This window comes from Trichomycterus rosablanca, chromosome 24 (genome assembly GCF_030014385.1).
Source record: "Trichomycterus rosablanca isolate fTriRos1 chromosome 24, fTriRos1.hap1, whole genome shotgun sequence".
NCBI lineage: Eukaryota > Metazoa > Chordata > Actinopteri > Siluriformes > Trichomycteridae > Trichomycterus > Trichomycterus rosablanca.
In genome coordinates this window covers 4,477,226-4,497,106 of record NC_086011.1, presented here as the reverse complement: position 1 = coordinate 4,497,106, position 19,881 = coordinate 4,477,226, and the positions used below count along the sequence as shown (strand labels likewise).

General features: G+C 37.7%; 1 protein-coding gene across 3 annotated transcripts in view; it reads left to right on the top strand.

Moving 5' to 3' along the window:
- The window catches only part of pax7a (paired box 7a), a 47,151-nt gene extending 40,863 nt beyond the window's left edge, over positions 1-6,288 (top strand). For all 3 annotated transcript variants that reach the window (XM_062987018.1, XM_062987017.1, XM_062987016.1), the window contains exons 8-9: positions 4,099-4,348; positions 6,173-6,288. In XM_062987018.1, coding sequence (XP_062843088.1) covers positions 4,099-4,348; positions 6,173-6,288 — 366 coding nt within the window. The remainder of the gene's footprint in view (positions 1-4,098; positions 4,349-6,172) is intronic.
- The last annotated feature ends 13,593 nt before the right edge of the window (positions 6,289-19,881 follow it).

The following is a 19,881-nucleotide window of genomic DNA, read 5'->3' as shown; positions in this document are numbered from 1 at the left end:
ATGAGTATCAGTTGTACATCAGGTTAGTAAATGAATGGATTTAAATAATATAACATGCTTATTTATGGCATCTCCTATTTCAGACTCTAATCGCCCCCTCTGGACTCTCTTTTACACCCGTGAGATAACAACTGTAAAAAAAAATCTGCAATAAAATCTCTCCTCATTTCCAGCTGAGGCAGCTATCAGGCTGACTGATCAGTGAAGGTGCGAGATGTTGTTCTGCTCCTCTCCGATAACTAACATTCATTGCAGCAGCTCACGCTCACTCGGAGAGCAAATTTTCCGCACTTCGCCCCCCTGACCTCTGCTAAACTTGAAGGTACCACCGGAGGGCACTGAGGACTGGGTAGAGGGGGGAGTTAGTGACAACAAGGTCCCCATAATCCATTGATTGCCAGATTAGGAGTGACTGTGTGTTTGGCACTGGTATTGAGAGTGACTGGTATCGCTATCTTCTCTGCAGGCAGGCTGGCCCTTAGGCAAACTCAGTCTTACAGAAGCCTTTGTACTCGACACCCCCGTCATCACCAAACCTCTCTGTCTGAGTATTGCTTCCACTCTCACCATCTATTTCCACTACCTCAACTCCAAACATCCACTAGAACAGCTTTTTATAACACACTGCATTTATTTTATTTTCACAGCCTGGGATCAGGTGTTTCATGTGTAGGGGGAATGGAGGTACAATTTTGGTGGCAGGTGATGACATCAAGAGTAAATTTTGGTAAAACAGGTCAATTTTAGCTGTTACTTTTATCCAGCTCACCTGAATTCATGATCAATGATTTTTTTATTTTTCATTTTGTAAACTGTGATTTGTTGTTATTTGTGCTGAATTACTTTTAAGAAAACAAGAGTTCTTTGACATAATTATGGTTAGAAGTTTATTTATAATTTGGACTTTTACATTTTACGATTTTTACCTGTTAACAAATCAATCTATTAAGATTTTATTATTAACCTGTTATAGTGGACACCCAATAATAACCAATAAAAACACATTAAATTGACCTGAAAACCAGTCTAATGGTGACCTCTGACCTCGTCACTGCTGTACAAAGGTCAATCTGGTTCATAACACTAATATAAAAGTCACTTGTTGAAGGCTGCATTACATGAAGTTTAAAAAACATTTGTTTTAAAGGTTTTAACTTTTGTCCAGAAAGTTTCACTATTTTTAACATTTAAAAATGTTTAATTTTTAAAACATTTATTTATTTTAAAGTATCTCCATTTATGCTTGGACATTCACACTATTTGTCCCACCAGATTCTCCAGACCCACCACATTGCTGACTATGATGTGTTAATTAAAATACATAAATGCATTGAAATTGTGTACTAAATATACAGCGTCACATATATAATCAATTATTCATTTATTAAATTAGCTTTAAAAATGTAAAATATTGCACATAGCCATATAAATACATGTCATTTCAAAGATTCTTGAGCATATTGAGTTTTTAAAACCTTCCAAAGCTGATTTATAAATATAAGAAATTGAGCTGCAATTTTAAACTATTAATTTAAAGGTTGATCCACTTTTGGTTAATGTGTCTTTTACTAACATGTCTGAGCGTGATTTAAAATTTAGTGAAGTTAAAAATAGCATTTTAGAAAAACTGCAGTCTATCTATAATTCTTATAGCCCAAATTCCACTTGAGAAAATGTAATCTAGCTGGCACATGTAAAGTATAATAAATAATTTGGCTGTTAGGGGAATTTGGTGGGTATGAAAGCATCCTTTTTGTGTCTCACAAATGGACTGTTTGTTTATCTGAAAGGATGCACATTGTATTAATTTGCAGTTGTGCGTTCGGATGCCGCAGGCTGGATCGTCTCAGAAGTTGGAAGAATTAATTAGTTTTTTGTATTATGATTTACGGAGTAATCTATAGGGAGACGGGGGGGGGAAGTGCCCCGAGGCTCTGTCCTTTAAACACTGGAGTCCTGGCACCAGTTATCTGCTCCGCACACTGCCCATCAAAGTCGGACACCGAATGAGAAAAGGAGAAAAGAGAAGAAATGAGTGGAAGTATGGGTGGAAGGAGGGAGTAAGACGAGCTTGCTGAGCTCTATCTCGTAGACTTAGACTTATCTTTTCGTCTGTGCCCCGGAGCTTTTATCAGTGTCAGAGTAGCGATAGCCACCGGTGGCCTGGGGTGCTTGTTTTCCCACTTCAACTGGAGATATGTAAGATTACACGTAGCTCTCAAATCAGATTTAGAGTCGTACTGCTATTGATTTTTGTTTATTTAGACACATTAGCATCCCGTGGTGAGTAGATTTGTAATGAGATCTCGGCTCAGCTAAAGGGTCTAATCTCCTGACTGCAGAAAGAGTTCAGCAGTTTGCCAAGCCCTTAAACAAGGCCCCTATCCCTCAATTGATTGGACAATATACTGTCACAGTGCTGTAAGTCACTTTGGATAAAAGTGTCTGCTAAATGTTGAAAAAGTAAATGTAAATCTAACAGACAGTAGTGAATTTCATACACACACTTCTACTTACATACCACTGCACTGAATAACACAACAAAACACCTTTACATTCTTGCTAATCCATTTTGATCTGGAAATGTCTTCTCTGTATGGCAACATCAACTCTGTATGTGTCTTGAAAGGAAGTGCTATGATTCTCTGGCTTATATGAATTCATGCCACATGTGTGATGTGTGTATGAGAGGAAATGCTAATAGAATTAACATGAGGAAATGTTGAACCAGTTTTTCATCTGTGCTGTGCCTCAAGTGCTTTACATTTCCTGGGAGAAGCATTTGTCAAATATTATTTGTAATATGATTCATGCTGCTTCTCCGGGGAGTGTGTGCAGCAGACGCTGAACATAAATGCTGCTCAAATAGCCGCTCTTATATTTTTCCCACCGGCGGCTATTTTGCGAGGAGGTGAACTGTGGGTAAACATATTTAGTGAATGGCGTTAAGGTGAAGTGTGTGTTAGCAGGAAGTGCAAGCAGGTTGTGCCTGCCTGTCTGTTTAAGCAGCTCCATGATAGGCTAATTGGTTTAGCAGTCAGGGAGGCCAAAGGCCAGTGCAGCGTAGCAAAGAGGCAACACGAACCTGATGTGGAAGAAAAGAGAAAGATCATTTTAAGCATCCCTGTATCCTGTGACTCATTTTATATTTTCCTCTACCTCCTTCTCTTAGGATATCATGTCCTGGGATGCTAAAGGGCTGTTGTGATAAACCTATCAAATATACTGCTGTGTGATTAAAGATGTGTTGTCTTTTTAAACGAATAAACACTTTATAAGCCTCTATAAACAGTTGAATCTTCCTGTGTCCCTGATCTTGCATCACTTAATTTTGAATGCTTTAAACATTTTACTTTGAATGTCTATCATAGAGCTGGGCAGTGTGATTGTATGATATTCAAATCCTAGCAAAAACTATTTAGAAACATTATTATTCTGCCTTAAAATGTTATTCTTCATTAAAATCTATTCTATTCTTCATCTTCAACTGTGCAAAAAAACTGGTTTGTATTGATAGCTGCCAGTTAGGCTTGAACATCATTGAAGAGGAACAACTTTGTCTTATCTATTCCCAGAACCCTGTCCTAGAACCTAGGTACACTTGCCAGCTTGAGAAGTGCTGCAATGTTCTTACAAACTGAGCAGGTCTTTTGTTGTGATTTGTTATTTAAAGTACTACAACTGGTGGATAGGAATGGGCACAAACTTGGATCGATCTGGGCCGCTTTGCAGTTTCCTACCTTATTATTATTCATTATCTGGGGTGTGAGGGATGACTGGCGGGTGGGATTAGGAGCTCCCTCAGTGCTTGTTGAGTTCTGGTATAGTGAGCTAACTGTCAGGGTGTGACAGGACTGGCCGTGATCGTGATGTGCCAGAAATAATTCTGGAGATGTATTCTACATCATCCAAATGTGTAGTGTACAAATTTTTGTGAACATATTTATCCATTGGTGCTCTACAGTGCTAGTAGTGGTCAAAAAGTACACTGGATTTCCTAAAAACATTGTTTAGAAAAGTCTATTCTAGTACAGACCAAAATATGAGATCCAAAATCTTCACCTCAATCTTAATCTCTTCATCCATCTCTCCCTGCAGGTGATGAGCATCTTGGGAAACCCAAACGCTGTTGCCTCTCAGCCACAGCATGATTTCTCCATCTCACCACTCCACAGCAGCCTGGATGCCTCCAGCTCAATTTCAGGCAGCTGCAGCCAGCGCTCGGACCCCATCAAGAACGTGGAGAGCCTGGCCTCAACTCAGTCTTACTGCCCTCCCACTTACAGTGCTACAAGCTACAGCATGGACCCCGTCACAGCTGGCTACCAGTATAGCCAGTATGGCCAAAGTAAGCTGATACCTTTTCTATCAATTTTTAAGAAACAATTACCTTAGCAAATATAAAGCATTATTTTTTTTGAATTCACAGATTTACAATATATATATATATATATTTCAAGTGCTTTCAGTAGCAAATTGTGTTGACTTTTCATCTGCTGCATCAGTCTAGACCTGTATAAAAGGATATTCTTGTGTTACCTGTCAAATTCTGGTCCAGAAAATGTCATCAGTTTCAGTTCAGCTGGATTAAACTACCACTGGTATAGTGGCTCAGCTTTAATAAGATTAAAATATAGGTTTGTAGTTGTTGAGGGCAATTTGAACTTGTACTAAAAATTGAATTCAATCATAATTCTGGTAAGATGATGGTAGAGGGTGATCTGTTCACAACTTACTAATCAATAAGAGCCGATAAAGCCCCTTAGATTAGTGCTGAGATGTTTTTTTTTAATTATTATAACTGTTTTCTTGACGTCCTATTATCAGACTCATAGACAGTTGCAGACCTGATCATTGTTTAAAGATGACAGTGTTGAATGTGTCAATCACTGACCACCTCACTGCCCTTTATGACCCCTGTGGCCAGAGGAACACACACATGCTCCTGATAAAGAGCTCATCCATGGCTGCAGGCTCTTCAGTTCGTCACACCATGCTTTTCTCGGCTGGGAAATGAGTACTGGGATGCTTCAAAGCCAACTAAGTGCCCTCAGGGTGCCAATGTCCTCCTATCCACCTCTTTTGCTTTCCCTCTTACACACACTAGGTAAAAACACACACTGCAGGCCAGGACTGATTGATTGAATTACCATAATCAGTGGCTGATGCAGTCAAACCAGGGTGTTTCTACCTATTGCCTCAGTGTGAGGCGAGCGTGTTAAGTGTGTATCCGTGTTTGTCAAAATAACATCGGATTGACAGGAAAATGGGGCATTGATGAAGGCAAGCTGATGAGCAAGTGTCAGCTTAATTATCAGTGAGATTGAGCGATGTGGGCTGCTTAATGAAGGTGGGATGAATGAAAGGGCTTTAATGGGGAAAATGAAGGAGGGAGTGAGGAGTGTGCAGCATGAAATCTGAGATGCCAAGAGTAATAAAGAGTGGCATGTAAGCAGACCCTCACACACATTCACATCCCACTGAATGGGACCATGATTTTCTGCTTTGTTTATGCCAGTATTGTGCTGCCAACATAAGTGGGCCAAAATAGAAGTATAGTGTTATACATTAAATCAGTAAACATGTACATACACTTGTAAAATGCTATTGTAAATGTATTTGTACATTTATAAATTAACATTCAATCTTATATATGTTACTTTTTTCTGAGGAATACACCAGTAACCATTGTTGACTCTCGCTGAGCCAGATGTGATCTTGTCACAGGTTTACACATTTGAAAAATGTCTTTTTAAAGCATGTAAAGTGTAAACAAAGCTACACCAACAGGCCTCCCTCTAAATTCTGTACACATTCCACATCTGTAGGAGTACAAAACCTTTTAACCATGCTAGCTTAGATCAACGGCATTGTCAGAACTTCTTGTTGTTATTAACCTAAACAATATCCTGTTTTAATTATATGATTTTTTTTTTTACCAGAGTTTACCAGATATTACCTACACTTTTCCGGATATGTATTATGATAACATAATCTCATCTGTTTCCACAAGTATTTTTTTCCATTTCTTACTACAGTGTAATATCAGAATTATTATGTCATAATTATTCATATTCCACAGATGTGATGGATTGGGTTTAGTTAGTAAAACACTGGTTTAATCCTTTAAAATCATTCCTGACTCTTTTGTGCCTGTGTGTGTGTTTCGTAGGTGCGGTGGACTACCTGGCTAAGAACGTGAGTCTGTCCACCCAGAGGAGGATGAAGCTGAGTGATCACTCTGCTGTACTTGGGTTGCTACAGGTGGAGACAGGACAGGCCTACTGATCACTTACACAGACCTTTACAAACGGCTTCACCTGGAACCAGATGGAATCCTGTTATGTTCATGTGTTTGACTTCTTCACCAGTCCTGATGTCTCTTATGTAAAAAATCACTCAAGCGGTCATTTCCACTAGTTTGCTGCCCCTTATTAGAACTGTGGTGGGCCAAACATGCCCTCTGTGTGCCTGCTGGTACACCAATGACTGCTGGGATTAATGACCGAGTGTATACCCTGTATATAGCTATTATTCAATTCAATTCCAGTGTCCTGAAAAATGGTTCCATTTTCTATTGATATTGTTTTTTCTAGTTGTTGTAATTATGTAAGTATAATTATTGAATCGCTTTCTCACTTTGTACATCATTAGCTAATTCCATTTTTGAGCAGAAGTTATAGTTAAAATCTAGGAATGTTACACACCATTTATACAAACAAGCAACAAAGCTTTAGTTGACTATTTCCTTAGATATGGTTATGACACTGTAAAGAAACATGTCCATATGATCATCTGCAGTAAATAATGAGCCAATTTTCAACTACACGTCTTTCCTCTTATTTTTATTTTTAAGTAAATAAATAAATAAATGTACCCAAACAGTAAGGCTTAACCTGTATTAACAATTGAAGAGCATCATACAGAAGTTCTCATCAGAATCTCTCATCAAAATATATATATGTGCTATGTATAACATTCTCTAGCTCAGTGACTAAAAGTAAATGTTAGATTTTTAAAAACATTTTTACTTCATGCTTTCAGGTGCTTTTTTATTTATTATGACCATACAGTAAAAAAACTGGACATTAGCATTTATATATTATAAACCATTACAGGTGAAAATCATACCACATTCCTCATTTAAATGGCAGCTTTTTACTTTACATGCAACCTACAGGTCATAATAAAATGAGATCCTAATACAAATGCCCAATAAAACGTTGGCAGATGACAGGATGTAATAAAAACTGGAAGAATGTAATTATTATTACTTTTCCACAGACATCTAATTCAGTAAGTTATTTGCATTCTCAGTTGAAATATAGCACTTTTCTACCTCTGAGGTTTTAAGATACATTAAAAACAAAAGAAAGACAATAAGTAATAAATGATACTGATTTTTTTTTTAACTATTATTTTTATTTGAACTTAATGTACACAGAAGACCAATCCTAGTTGTCACTTTTAACAGTCTTATGTGATCCTAGAGGAAGCCAATCATAACTTTGTACCATTTGACTGGAACTAGATGTTGCATCCATGTGGCCAGTCCTCTCTCCTGAGCTTTCCTATATCCTGTAATATTCCATGAAAACCTAAAAAACCTATTAGGTGGATCTTCTCATTTAATATCCTCACAAAAAGAAGAAACCAACAATATTTTATTCTGTTTCTTCTATACCACACCAATGTCTTTATCCCCAAAGTACCTGTTACCCTAAATACATAATGACCAAACATGACACTGTGGCACATTTGTACCCCTATAATCATGGTTTAATGTTTTCAGTTAATTAAATCATGTATTTAGCAGCTAACGGCCACATACAGTGTCATACTTAACATTCCTTGTACTTCAGTTTTATTCTATTTTATTTTCTCTGGTTTTCCAAAAACAGATTCAAGTCTCCAACAAAATGCTTTGTTGTTATATTTTGATTTTCTTTAGGCTATTTTTTGTGATTTTACAGACCTGTAACAAAGATGTAATGTGTGTACCCCTGTTAGTTTACATTTCGACATATGGAATTGTACAGACAAAGCAAACTTGTTTATAAAGAGTATGTTTTATACTAAAACAAAAAGGAAACATGGGATCTGTGTGAGTCTAATGATGTATTTTTTGTACCGTTACTGGTTTCATTATTTGTTTACTTTTAATTGATATGTATCATTTATGAATAGACTATTAAGTGTATAAACTTTGGTTCATGTGTTGAGGTTTTGAGATATGAAATTGCAGTCCTGAACTTCCCAACAATTGTGAAATGTATTATATATGACGCTGAGCATCTTGCATAAAGCTTGACTGATAAACTGCCGTCCTTCATGAGACATTTCTGGCTGAGTATGAACTGTATAAAGAACTGCATGCTGAACTGCCACACTTGGTGCTAAAGAAAACTCCCTATAGTCACATACTGCTAGTATGTATGACTCCATCAATCTATAGATAATCCAGCTGCCCCTAATTGTGTATATTTAATTAATAAACAAAGAATTGACTCATAGTATAGACCAACCATGACTATCACATGCGCTAATTACCATTTGGAGAGTAAAAATGTATGGCCCCTAGCTCTAAACTGCTCACCTGCTTTTGTTAGCCTTTATATTTATGCTTTCCTTCATCTATGTTAGCATGTGTGTGTACATTCTCATGGTATAATTTATTCTGCTGAACAATGTAGTAGAGTAGTGCAAAACTTGTATTCAGTATTTACTTCCCTCAGCCTGATGGTGTCTTTCCTGTAACAATGGTGTAAATGTTAACAATAAAGTTCTAAAGCAGACTTGAATTGTGTGTGTGTGTGTGTGTGTGTTTAGAACATTCACAAGCCTATTTTTATAGATGGATTAAACACTAGACATTGACATTGAAATTTATTACTTTGTTTTCTTACTACAGTGTAACATCAGAATTTTGTCTGTCGTAATTATTTATTCCACAGATGTGGTGGACAGATGTTAGTTTGAAAAATGTTAATTAATCCTTTAAAATCATTACTGTTCTTGACTCTTGTGCTTTAATGCTGTGGTTATTTTAGAGACAACATTTAGAGGCATTTGGTAACTGTCCTGTAATAATTAACTTCTGTTCCTGTCAGTGAGTTTTGACTTGTGACTTGCTAATAGCTCTTGATGCCTCTTTTACATACCATGAATTCTGAGACCATTACTCCTGAATCTTTACATCTGGCTAATGGATTGGTGCTCTTTAGAAGGTATTAATACCTTGTGCCCAGTATATCTTGGTGGCTGATGAAAATAAAATAAAAACCAATTTTACTTAAATGTTTGTTAGTCTACTGGGAGTGTTTGGCTGTGCTCCTAATTATGGTTTTAATTATGGTTCATTGTAATCAGTTAAATTTAGCTTTATGCATTCGACTAGCAACCTCCCGGCTTATCAGCTCAGCATAAATAAGCTCTGGCATCTTTGCTCTGGACAGCTGTTAGAAACCATTTATTCTGGCAGCACTAAAATGTTTGTAGCATTGGCCAACCTCTAAGACTGCATACTTCCTGGACCACTGAGACTGCTAAAGACCCCCAGAGGAATTCAGCTGCTGCACATAAAACAGCCATGCAATTTACACTGCACTACATGTTCTTCTACTGGTGTGTCAAATGGATATTTCATCATCTATTGGCGTTCTGATATATTAGCAGGTGGTAAAGATGTGATAGATTATGTAATAATTTGTGAGATTTATCAAAAATCATAACGTGATCTCTTAATCACAAGTATTCAGACCTTTTGTTGTAACACTCCAGCCAAACTGTAGAGTGTCTTAATCCTGTTTCCTTTAAATATTCTTTACATTTGTTAAAAATTTATTTAGAGTCCATCAGCTGCAAATTCAGTAAAGTGGAGATAGTCTGGAGAAGTCCACACTGGGGTCACAATTTACAGTGCATTGTCACAAAGTCCAGCAGTCATGGCAACAATATAAAACTACAAGGCTTCAAATTCTCCCAGAACCTTAGTGGCCTCAATAAATGTGAAATTGTAGAAGCTTTTCTCAACCTTGAAACCTTCCTAGAGTTTACTGTCTTGGCAAAACAGGACTAGGTCAGTAAAATAACAGTAATTCCCAAAGACCTACAAAAGTCCTGTGTAGAGATGAGAGCACCTGTTGGACAGACAACCACCTCTGCAGCACCTTCACTCATCAGACCTTTAGGACTAGAGGGGCCTTTATGGAGTAAAGTGCTCTGGCAACATGAGGGCAAAACAACAAGCAATAGGTCTGTCAAAAAACATGCACCACAAACAGCCAAAACAAAACTGTAGTGCCTTTGCTTGGAGTTTGGTATGCTCTCCCAATGTATGCATGGGTATAGCTGATCTGTGTCCTGCCAGGATGTTCTAAACTGTATGTTACCTATAGATTCTATTAGTTAAAATGAAAGAATAATTATTATTATTACTATTGTTCATTTATTTCATCAGTGTGTGTGTGTGTGTGTGTGTGTGTGTGTGTGTGTGTCCTCTTTCATTCCTTTTTTTTCACCTTCAGTTCTTCCTCTTTTCACATTCCCTACTCGTGGCTGTGTCCCAATCCACCATGCACTTCTCTTTTTGTCGAACTCGCCTCTCTCCTCTTTTGATGCTGTAATTGATTGACTACAGGAGGAGGGATAAACAGAACCCACAAGAGCCGATTCCTCTCGCCTCCCCTGGAAAAGTTCTGATAAAAAACAAACCCATTGCTCTATACGGTCCCCTGTACTTAAACGTACAGCCATCCAAGGTGCCTCTGTGCCATGCTGGCTTAACTTTGAGACATTTTCCAATGGCCAGGGCTCGTGTCCTTCCCGTAATGGGCTTGTTTAGATCAGAGGGATTGAAATAAACCTCTAAGCTCCAGGAGGGGAAAAATTCTGGTGAACTGCTATCTCCCAGTAGGCAGGCCTTCAGTACTAGGTGTCTCTATTTACTGAGGTCAGGAAGTGGATGAGGAGAGACAGGGACCTTGATATGGATCTAATTGAGAAGAGAGGGCATTCAATAAAAATAGGCACCAGAAAGTGAAGGTGGACAGGCATGAAGAATGAGACACCACAGGAAGACCTGACTGGCTAAAACCTAAAAGAGATGAAGCTCAGAATGAAGTTTAATGAAGGCAGTTTGATGAAGTTGGTATTGGTCCACTTTTAAAGTCTCTGGTTTGAACTTTTAGAAATGGAAGAAAGAAAACATGTGGGTGAAAGGCATCAATATGCGGAAATAAAATTTTTATAAAATCACAACATTGATGTGCTTTTCTCCCAGACATTCTAGTAAGTTCTCATCAAAACTTAGCGCTTTTGCAATTTTTTTAGAAACAGAGGAGTCAATCCAAACAACATAGAGTGAAAGTCGGAATCACACCCTCCAAAAACAAACAGCTGAGCTTCCCAACTGAAGTTTTGTTTACATATTTCAGGCCATGAAATGTATATAAAAAAGAGCGAAAGGACAGGCAAACAAAATTATTGTCACATTAGAGTTAAGGTCTTTTTTTCAAGGCTTATGTGTCTTAAGTGTTCACACCGCTGAATCCGACTCTCATGGCTGTCACGGTGATAGCACTTACAGCACTGTAATTCCCTAAATCCTGTAATTATTTTGGGATATATAGCGTACCTGCACTGCGGCCTGTCTGACTTCCCACTCCAACATCGGCTTTAAGCAGGCAGAGTCTATGTAAGCAGGGATTTCACTCTTATGTCTGGCAGCAGGAGATTTTTCATTTGAAAAGAAGACACTAGTTAATATGGCTAAAGTTGACTTTAATCATAGGCTCTTAGATTGGTTACATTAGGATCTTTACAGTTTCCAGATTGTGGATGTCTTTTTGTCATTCAGAATGGATCATGTCTTATCCTGGCACCATGTCCATTAATAAATTACTGTTATGGGGTTTTAGGTCATGCAAATGTGTCCCTGCTTCCCTGTTTGATACTATTTTCTTATTCCTGAATGTTTTGAAAATATACATAAAGAACAAAAACCTTGAGTAATGCAAATGTATCCCCATGGCCTCTCATGTCACTCATGTTTTAGCAGTTTTTGATGTACTGCAAACCAGTTTTTGGTGGTTCTTCAGTTTAGATCTGATGAGCCTAACGTATTTCCTCCTGGCATAACGTAAAGTTATGTAAAGTGCAATCCACAGAGTCCTATTTCTATAAACCATATTTATAGGGCCAGAGAATGCTAAAGAAAATCTCTGTAATCTCTGAAAATGAAACTGTATTTGCTATAATCATTTTGTCATGAAAAGAACAGTTTGTAAATCTCAAGTCTACCATAATATAAATGTTCCTTTACAAGTGTATTTTAACTTTTGACTTTAATTGTAAATAGAAAGTTTGAGTTAAATCAGAGACACAAATTACATATCTGGTACTGACAGCCTTGTTAAATCAATGCATCAATAGAATTCATTATGGGATGTTTGGTGCTGAAGTAATGGGTCGTATGATTTTGGCACCAAGTAGTTACTTTTAGAAAAGCCGTAAATCAACTGTCCACAAGTATAGACAACATGCATTAAAGGGTTAAACATCCAGACAGAGGTAGCATACAATAATACATAAAATACATTGCAGTCACACCTGTATCATCCTCAGTAGATTAAACTTCGATAAAAAAGTAGATAAAGAAGTCACAAAAAAACACAAGTTATAAATCTGAACCACTCAGCTGAGATAAGAATCGCTGTGAAGCCCTATTTTGATTTATAATCTCAGTTCGGCTCCCAGACTAATTAATATTAATAGCTTAAATGTAAATGAGCCGCAGACAGAGGAGGCCTTAAGTGAAGAACAAACCCAGGCTTTTGTACATAAGCCCTTTCTGAATGGAAGTGAGCTCTTAACAGGCATGACGCCTGGCCATAGACCGCCATACACAGAGACAATTTTTCTAGATAATAGCCTATCACGCAGGATATGATTTAAATTAAAAAATGCAATTTTCACCTTGAAATGAACAAATGATTACAATTTCTATACAAATTAAGGCATCCAGGCTGTGTCTCAGAACTGCACCGGGGCCATGAAACTCAACATAATGAGCGTGAAATACATTTTCAAATATTTGTATTTTGTCCAGCGCTTATAAAACATGCCACTCTTGGCTTCCGTGGCCATATGATCTCACCTTCTGGGGAAAAAATACATAAAAAGGAAAAATCATCAGGGGGAGATAAACGTGAAGGAGGAGAGAACACACACACACACACACACACACACACACACACACACACGTTCAAACACAGTGCTGTATATACACAGTGTAACTTAGCCTATAAACTCAGCTCCGGACCCCTGCAGCTATCTTTAAAAAACAAATTACAGCTTCTTATCAACAAAATCATATCAGTTACCTGCTTCTGTGATCGATTCCCTATTCCTCTCCCTGCATGCCCTTTTTATAATATAGAGTGACAGACTGAATTACAGACTGAATTGCTTGATTTCAGATCCAAGTTTTAAATTAAAACTTTTAAACATTTATTATTAGAATGTTGTTTAATCATTTTGTACTGAAGTTGATGGTACGTCTGGTAGGATTTTGTCTGTAGTGGTAACAAGGTGAACTTTTTTCAAAAAAAAAGTTGAAACTAAAATGTAGAAAAACTTAAACAGACTCAGAATGTTTAAGTCAATCCTATGATATTGATACACATACTGTAACCCAGTAAGTGGTTAAAGCAGAACCTAATAGCCAGTTGTGTTTAATAGGTCACCAGTAGCTAAAAGTACATCCCCCTCCAACCCCCGTCTCCATTTGATCAAATAAACGCTGGATATATGTTTCAGCACTGACACTACAAGATCTAAAGAGAACCTATTAAAGTTTAAATCTCTCCCCATCTCTGCTTTTCCCTCCATCTGTGGGATCCTGTCAACCAAGAGGCACACATCAGATTTCAATAGGCGACCTCTTAATGCTGCGGGTCAGTGGCACACCGGCAACAATTTCACACCAAAGATGAAAGGGAAATGAAGAAGCAGGACGCCGGGGTGACCATGGGGCCCCGGCCAGGCCCAATGACCTGCTTCACTGCACTCTAGGAAGGGCTGAGCTCTGTGTGTGTGTGTGTGTGTGTGTGTGTGTGTGTGTGTAGATGACCCCAAGAGCAGAAGCACAAGTGTTGAGCTATCACTGAGTGAGCAGCAGGCACTGCCAAAACAGTTTGTCCTGAAATGCTAATGCATTTAACAGTGCATAACAGACAACGGTAGCTTAGTGGTTAAGGTACAGGACTGGCGATCAGAACGTTGCTGGATCAAGCCCCATCACTTTCAAGTTGCCATTGTTGGGCCCCTGAGCAAGGCCCTTAACTCTCAGTTGCTTGCATTGCATTCAGTCACAAATGTAAGTTGCTTTGGAAGTTCTTCTTTATTTCTCTAATACAAAACTACACATTTGCTTTTGTAATGTGAGTAAATGCTGAATCTATTAGAAATAAAAAGTAGCATATGGGAGGGATTTTATTAATAAAAAACAGATATAAAAATAGAAAAATACAGTTCTAAATTGTTTACACCAGCATAGTTTTAGTTAACATGTCGGCTATGTGGATATTGGACTGTTTTAATAAGACTCCTCAAAATTGAACAAATAATGGTGTGAAATGCAGGTACACCCTCCCCAAGTGATAAAGACCAATAATCTAGTTATTTACATTTTTGGCATTTAGCAGACGCTTTCATCCAAAGTGACTTACAGTCTAAGCAACTGAGGGTTAAGGGCCTTGCTCAAGGGCCCAACAGTGGCAACCTGGCAGTGGTGGGGTTTGAACCAGCAACCTTCAGCTTTCTAGTCCAGTACCTTAACCGCTAGGCTACAAGAAAAATAGTTATTATGTCATGATGATGATGTGAAGTGTCAAAAATAGAATTAATACATAAAATAAAAAATAATATAATAAAATAATAAATTATAAAATAAAATATATAATACAAAATAAAAAAATTATAATAAAATATGTCATATATATAATTCAAATATATAATATATAAAAATATAGAATATATAATAAAACTTGTGTGCTTATGCACTTGCTTGTATCTGTAACAGTAAATGCATTAAAAATGATCACGCTTTCTAATATTGATTAAGAGCTGTGGAAATCAACATAAAAAATAAAACAAATAATATTTACACCCAACTTCACACCTGAATTAACATTAAATAATCATCGTCACTGGTTGCCAAGACATTCAAATGCTTAGGAAACAAATATGACTGGACTGCTATTTTCTTTGTGTTTTTTAAGTCGCCTGCAGGCTGCAGTTCATCTGAGTGACGTGTTCTTTAGGTGTCTCTCAGGTTTACAAATAAAGAAGAGGAGTAAAAATGAGTGGGTAAATACACTGTGGGTTTAGGAGCGCGGGGCACTGAGCTGGAGGGGGATGCTTATGTGTGTTATCGTCTACGTCTCATGAGTATTTAAGAGTCCCTGGTGCACATACACTCTCCAGTCAGCTAGAAGTCCCTGTGCTTTCCCACAGCCTCCCTCCTTCCCTCCCTCTCCAGGGGTACGGCTGAGTGCCTTCTTATGCATTCATGAGAGAAACTGGTGGATAAATAAAAAGCTTCATTACCGTGCTAAAGTGTTACTAATGACATGTACCTGGCACCCAGCACCTCCGAAAATCTAATGTGACGCACTAGAATGGAAAATCTATTCCAGCGCACTGGGTCTCTAGTGCACTCGATGGAAATTTCCTTGTGCCTGCCCCTCCATTTGGGTCCGTCTCCGGCAATATTTACAATTCCGTAGCCAATATGTCCTACCAGGCCCTCTGCGCCCGCTGCCACGACCTCCGTATTAGCTGAAAATTGGACTTTGCAAATATAGTGCAGGTGGGAGGCAATTGTCTCAGGCTCCTTCAGATGCGAAGCCAGAGTGCACAGTATGGGGGAAACTGTAGGAGGACCTTTGCATCCACGATCCATGATCCATGATGCATTATACAATGAGTATGTGTAAATGTTTTTTTTACTTTGAGGGGTATATATTTATGCTGTAACAACAACATACGGATTTCTCTGCTTTCTCTGTTCTCAGTCAGTGCAAAGAGATCCTGGTACTGAAGATCCTGCACACTGAACTGAACTTGTTTAAAAGAGACGGCTTTGACCTGGTTGTTTAAAGGTAAATTATATACAGGTTATATCTTATCTAAAAAAGCCACCATTAAAACTAAATTAAGACTTTTGCAGCTTCTTATTGCTAATCTAGATATAAACTTTCCCTGTTTATTTATGAAATTATTCATTTCATTTGAATTTTGTTCCATTTGTTTAACATTTGCCTCATGTATGATATTAACGCTGGCCAATACCTTTATTCAAGTGTATTTACAATTCAGCTGGCTGTATGCAGAACTTCAATGATTCAGGAGATCTTTGAGTTGCACTGTCAGAATATGCATGAATAAAAGACGCATCAACTCTCAAGTTTCTTCTAATTAACTTATGTAAATAGGCATCATTATTCAGTTTCTAAACAGCAGTCAGGATTCATGCTCATGTAATTATCTCATTAATATTTTAGGTGCAAACTCAGATTTTAGCCCCGAACGCTGCACCGGGCTGAGGAAAAGCCTCTGTGAGGCTGCTATGGAAACAGGGCTTTAGTGGCTTATTGGGCATTCAAGAAAGCTTGAAGCATCACGCGAAGGTGAAGTGTGTGTGTTTGTGTGTTTGTGTGTGTGTGTGTGTGTGTGTTTGTGTGTGTGTGTGTGTGTGTGTGTGTGTGTGTGTGTGTGTGTGTGTGTGTGTGTGTGTGTGTGTGTGTGTGTGTGTGTGTGTGTGTGTGTGTGTGTGTGTGTGTGTGTGTGTGTGTGTTTGTGCCAACATGATGAAGAATGGTATGAAGCCCACAGGCAGACTTGCTCCCCCTGACTTATAAAAATATTACATTATTCAATATTTGGATTCAGCAGAGGTCAATTACTGGTGGCAAGTGTATATTTGTTCAGAATAAGATCAGGATTTATGTGAGAGTAAGTGAATGATATTGTGTACAGTACAGACTGCACATGGTTTGCCAGGCTGCCAGGCTATTATAGGGAAAGAATATGATTCTTTTAATCCCACAGAAATACACCACATGGCCAAAAGTATGTGAATGCTACTTTTTACTACAGTTATTACTCGCAGGTGCATAACATCTAGCATACAGCCATACGATTACATTAGATTCAAATTGTAAAGAGTACAAGTACAGAAATTAAATGCAGAAGCATCTAAGCAGAAATGCAAGATAGAGATTCTTTGCATATATTACAATTAAAGTGCAGGAGTTGCCAGATAAGTGAAATTAAGGGGACATATAAATAATTTCAATTTTGGAATAAATAAAGTATTTATCCATCCATCCATCACTGGTAGTAAAATGGGCTATACTAGAGAGCTCAGGGACTTTCAATGTGGCAGCATTGTGTGATTCCACTATTCCAAAAAGTCTAGTAGAGGATCTAGGACCAAACAAAAGTCAGTTGCAAAACAGGATGATAAATTATTACAGCAGGTGGTGCGAAAAATCATATTATCAAGTAGAGGCACTTACCATGGAGTTTCAAAATAAAGGTAAAATATTGAAATCTGATCTGTGAATGTACATAATTAAATGACTGACAATAAGTAAAGCAGTATGTGACATTATTTATGTCAGGTTCATCCAAAAAAAATATTAAGCCTAAATACATTTGAAAAATACACACAAATACCATAAACATGCTCTCATAGATCTATATTTAAGCTCATTATATCTATGCTCTGCTATTTTATCATTATTATTTATCATTTTAAGCAGTATCACTAGAATTTACATTCTTTCTCAGCACTCGTATTTACTGGTACCTGCATCTACTGTATGTAAGTGCCTTTAAACGTAACATTTTGAGCTGTAATTGAAGCCGTCAGTGAACGAGACATGCATAATTAATGTCAATGAGTTAAGTAATGACTTTACCCCATGGAAGGGTAAGGCCTAATATTTTTAAAGTGTAGTATCCCTTCATCCTTCCTCTGGTAATTTGGATATAATTGTTTGTGTATGTCTGTAAGGATCATTGGTTTTTACAGCTACACGGTCTCTCAGGTTAGGTTAGGTAAGGACCTTTAGAGAAATGAAAAACACACCCCCTGTCAATCAGGGAATATACGTCTATGGGCTTTACATATGTGTAAGTACTAGTGTAATATAGACATTGCAGACATTAGGGATGGATTTTAAATAATAACCAACAATAGCACAATTTGTCTCTCTGTGTTTAATGAAATCTCTGCAAACCCAATTGTCCTTGAAGGCATTTTTCATCCTTACACAAATTACCATATTTTAGAGCTCCCTAATTTAATCACCAGTCCCATCAGGTCCCTTAAAACAACTCAAATGTCTGTTTCCCCCAATATGTCCGCCACTATTTGACTGATTAATTCAAACAATGCCAAACAGAATGTTCTGGCTTGTTTGTCATATAATCCCAGCTCTGAGCTCAGCTTTCCCTTTTTTTAATTAAACATTTTGTGTCCCTCTGCAAGCGAATGACTTCTGAAGCCTTTTTTTTTTCCTGGAGACTGGCACCGCGGGTTGCTAATTATGACAGTAATAAAAGGTAACAGTTTGTGGTCCTTCTGCCAGCAGATGCCAACTAGTAGAAAGTGAATGCTGGCACACTTTTGCATAATGTGTGGTGTTTCTGATGACCAGTCAAAAGACAGTGGAGTGCCAAATACTCACTGTGTTGTTTAAATGTATTTTTGTGCACAGGCCCTTGGGGAGGCATAAAAGGCTGTGCACAGAAAGTCTCAGGGGTCTTATCAAACTTATTAGTCCTCATACAGCTTATAAAACACTGAATACAGCAAACGTGATCATTTAAACACTGCTTATAATGTACAGGAAAAGAAAATAATGTAAATCCTTTGAAATTGCCAGTATCTCTGAATTAATTACTTGTAGTCTGGTCTGATGTGTACATGTAAGGCATTTAAAATATATTTAACTGCAACAGCTACACATTTCAAATGAGACATATCTATTGGTTCCATGAGGTTCTACTTCTAAATAAATATTGGTTCTAATTCAAAACTGTTGATATTTTTCCTAGAAGTTGGTGTCATGCAAAGATCAATGCAAGAGCATAACATGCTGAAGAAGGCGATGTCTAAAGGTCAAAGCACTGCACTCCAAAGCTTTAGCCTAACTGTAAAGCATGGTGTAGGGAGTGTCAGGGCTCCATGGTCATTACCACTTAGTCCACAATGCTTCTTGGATGACATTGGACAGCTAAGTCAAAGGCTAAAGTTTTGTCAAGATACACAAAGCTATACTGAAAGAATATTAAAGTTGTATCTTAACAGTATTTCATGGTAGTGGGAGTAAAGTCAAGTAAAGTCCAGATTATAGTCCAATTAAGTTGTGGTATCACTTAAAGAGAAGAAACCACAGCAATCACAAACTTTTGAAAGGACGTTTGGAAAGATATCTGATCTAGAAAAACCAAAGGGTAGCCATGATGTTCCATTTACTAGCACACTGTAAGTGTATTTATTTATAATCCTGACATTTCTCCTCTTTCACAACTATTGTATCTTAAAAGCTTTCACTAATAGTATGCTTTTTCACATGCACTTGCTAACAGTACCGCTCTTTTGTTAATCAAAGGTTAGAGATGCGTATTTGCCAATCAGTATTTAGCATAGACATACTTCCTGTACCTTGTTAACCTGTCCAATCCCCGGCACTTAGCAGATAAAGAGAGCAGCTCAAACTTGTTACTTTCACCTTCTCACCCGGATCATTAGCACTTTGTGGCAAACCAATTTTCTTTACACAGACCCCCTTGCTGTTGATCCCCACA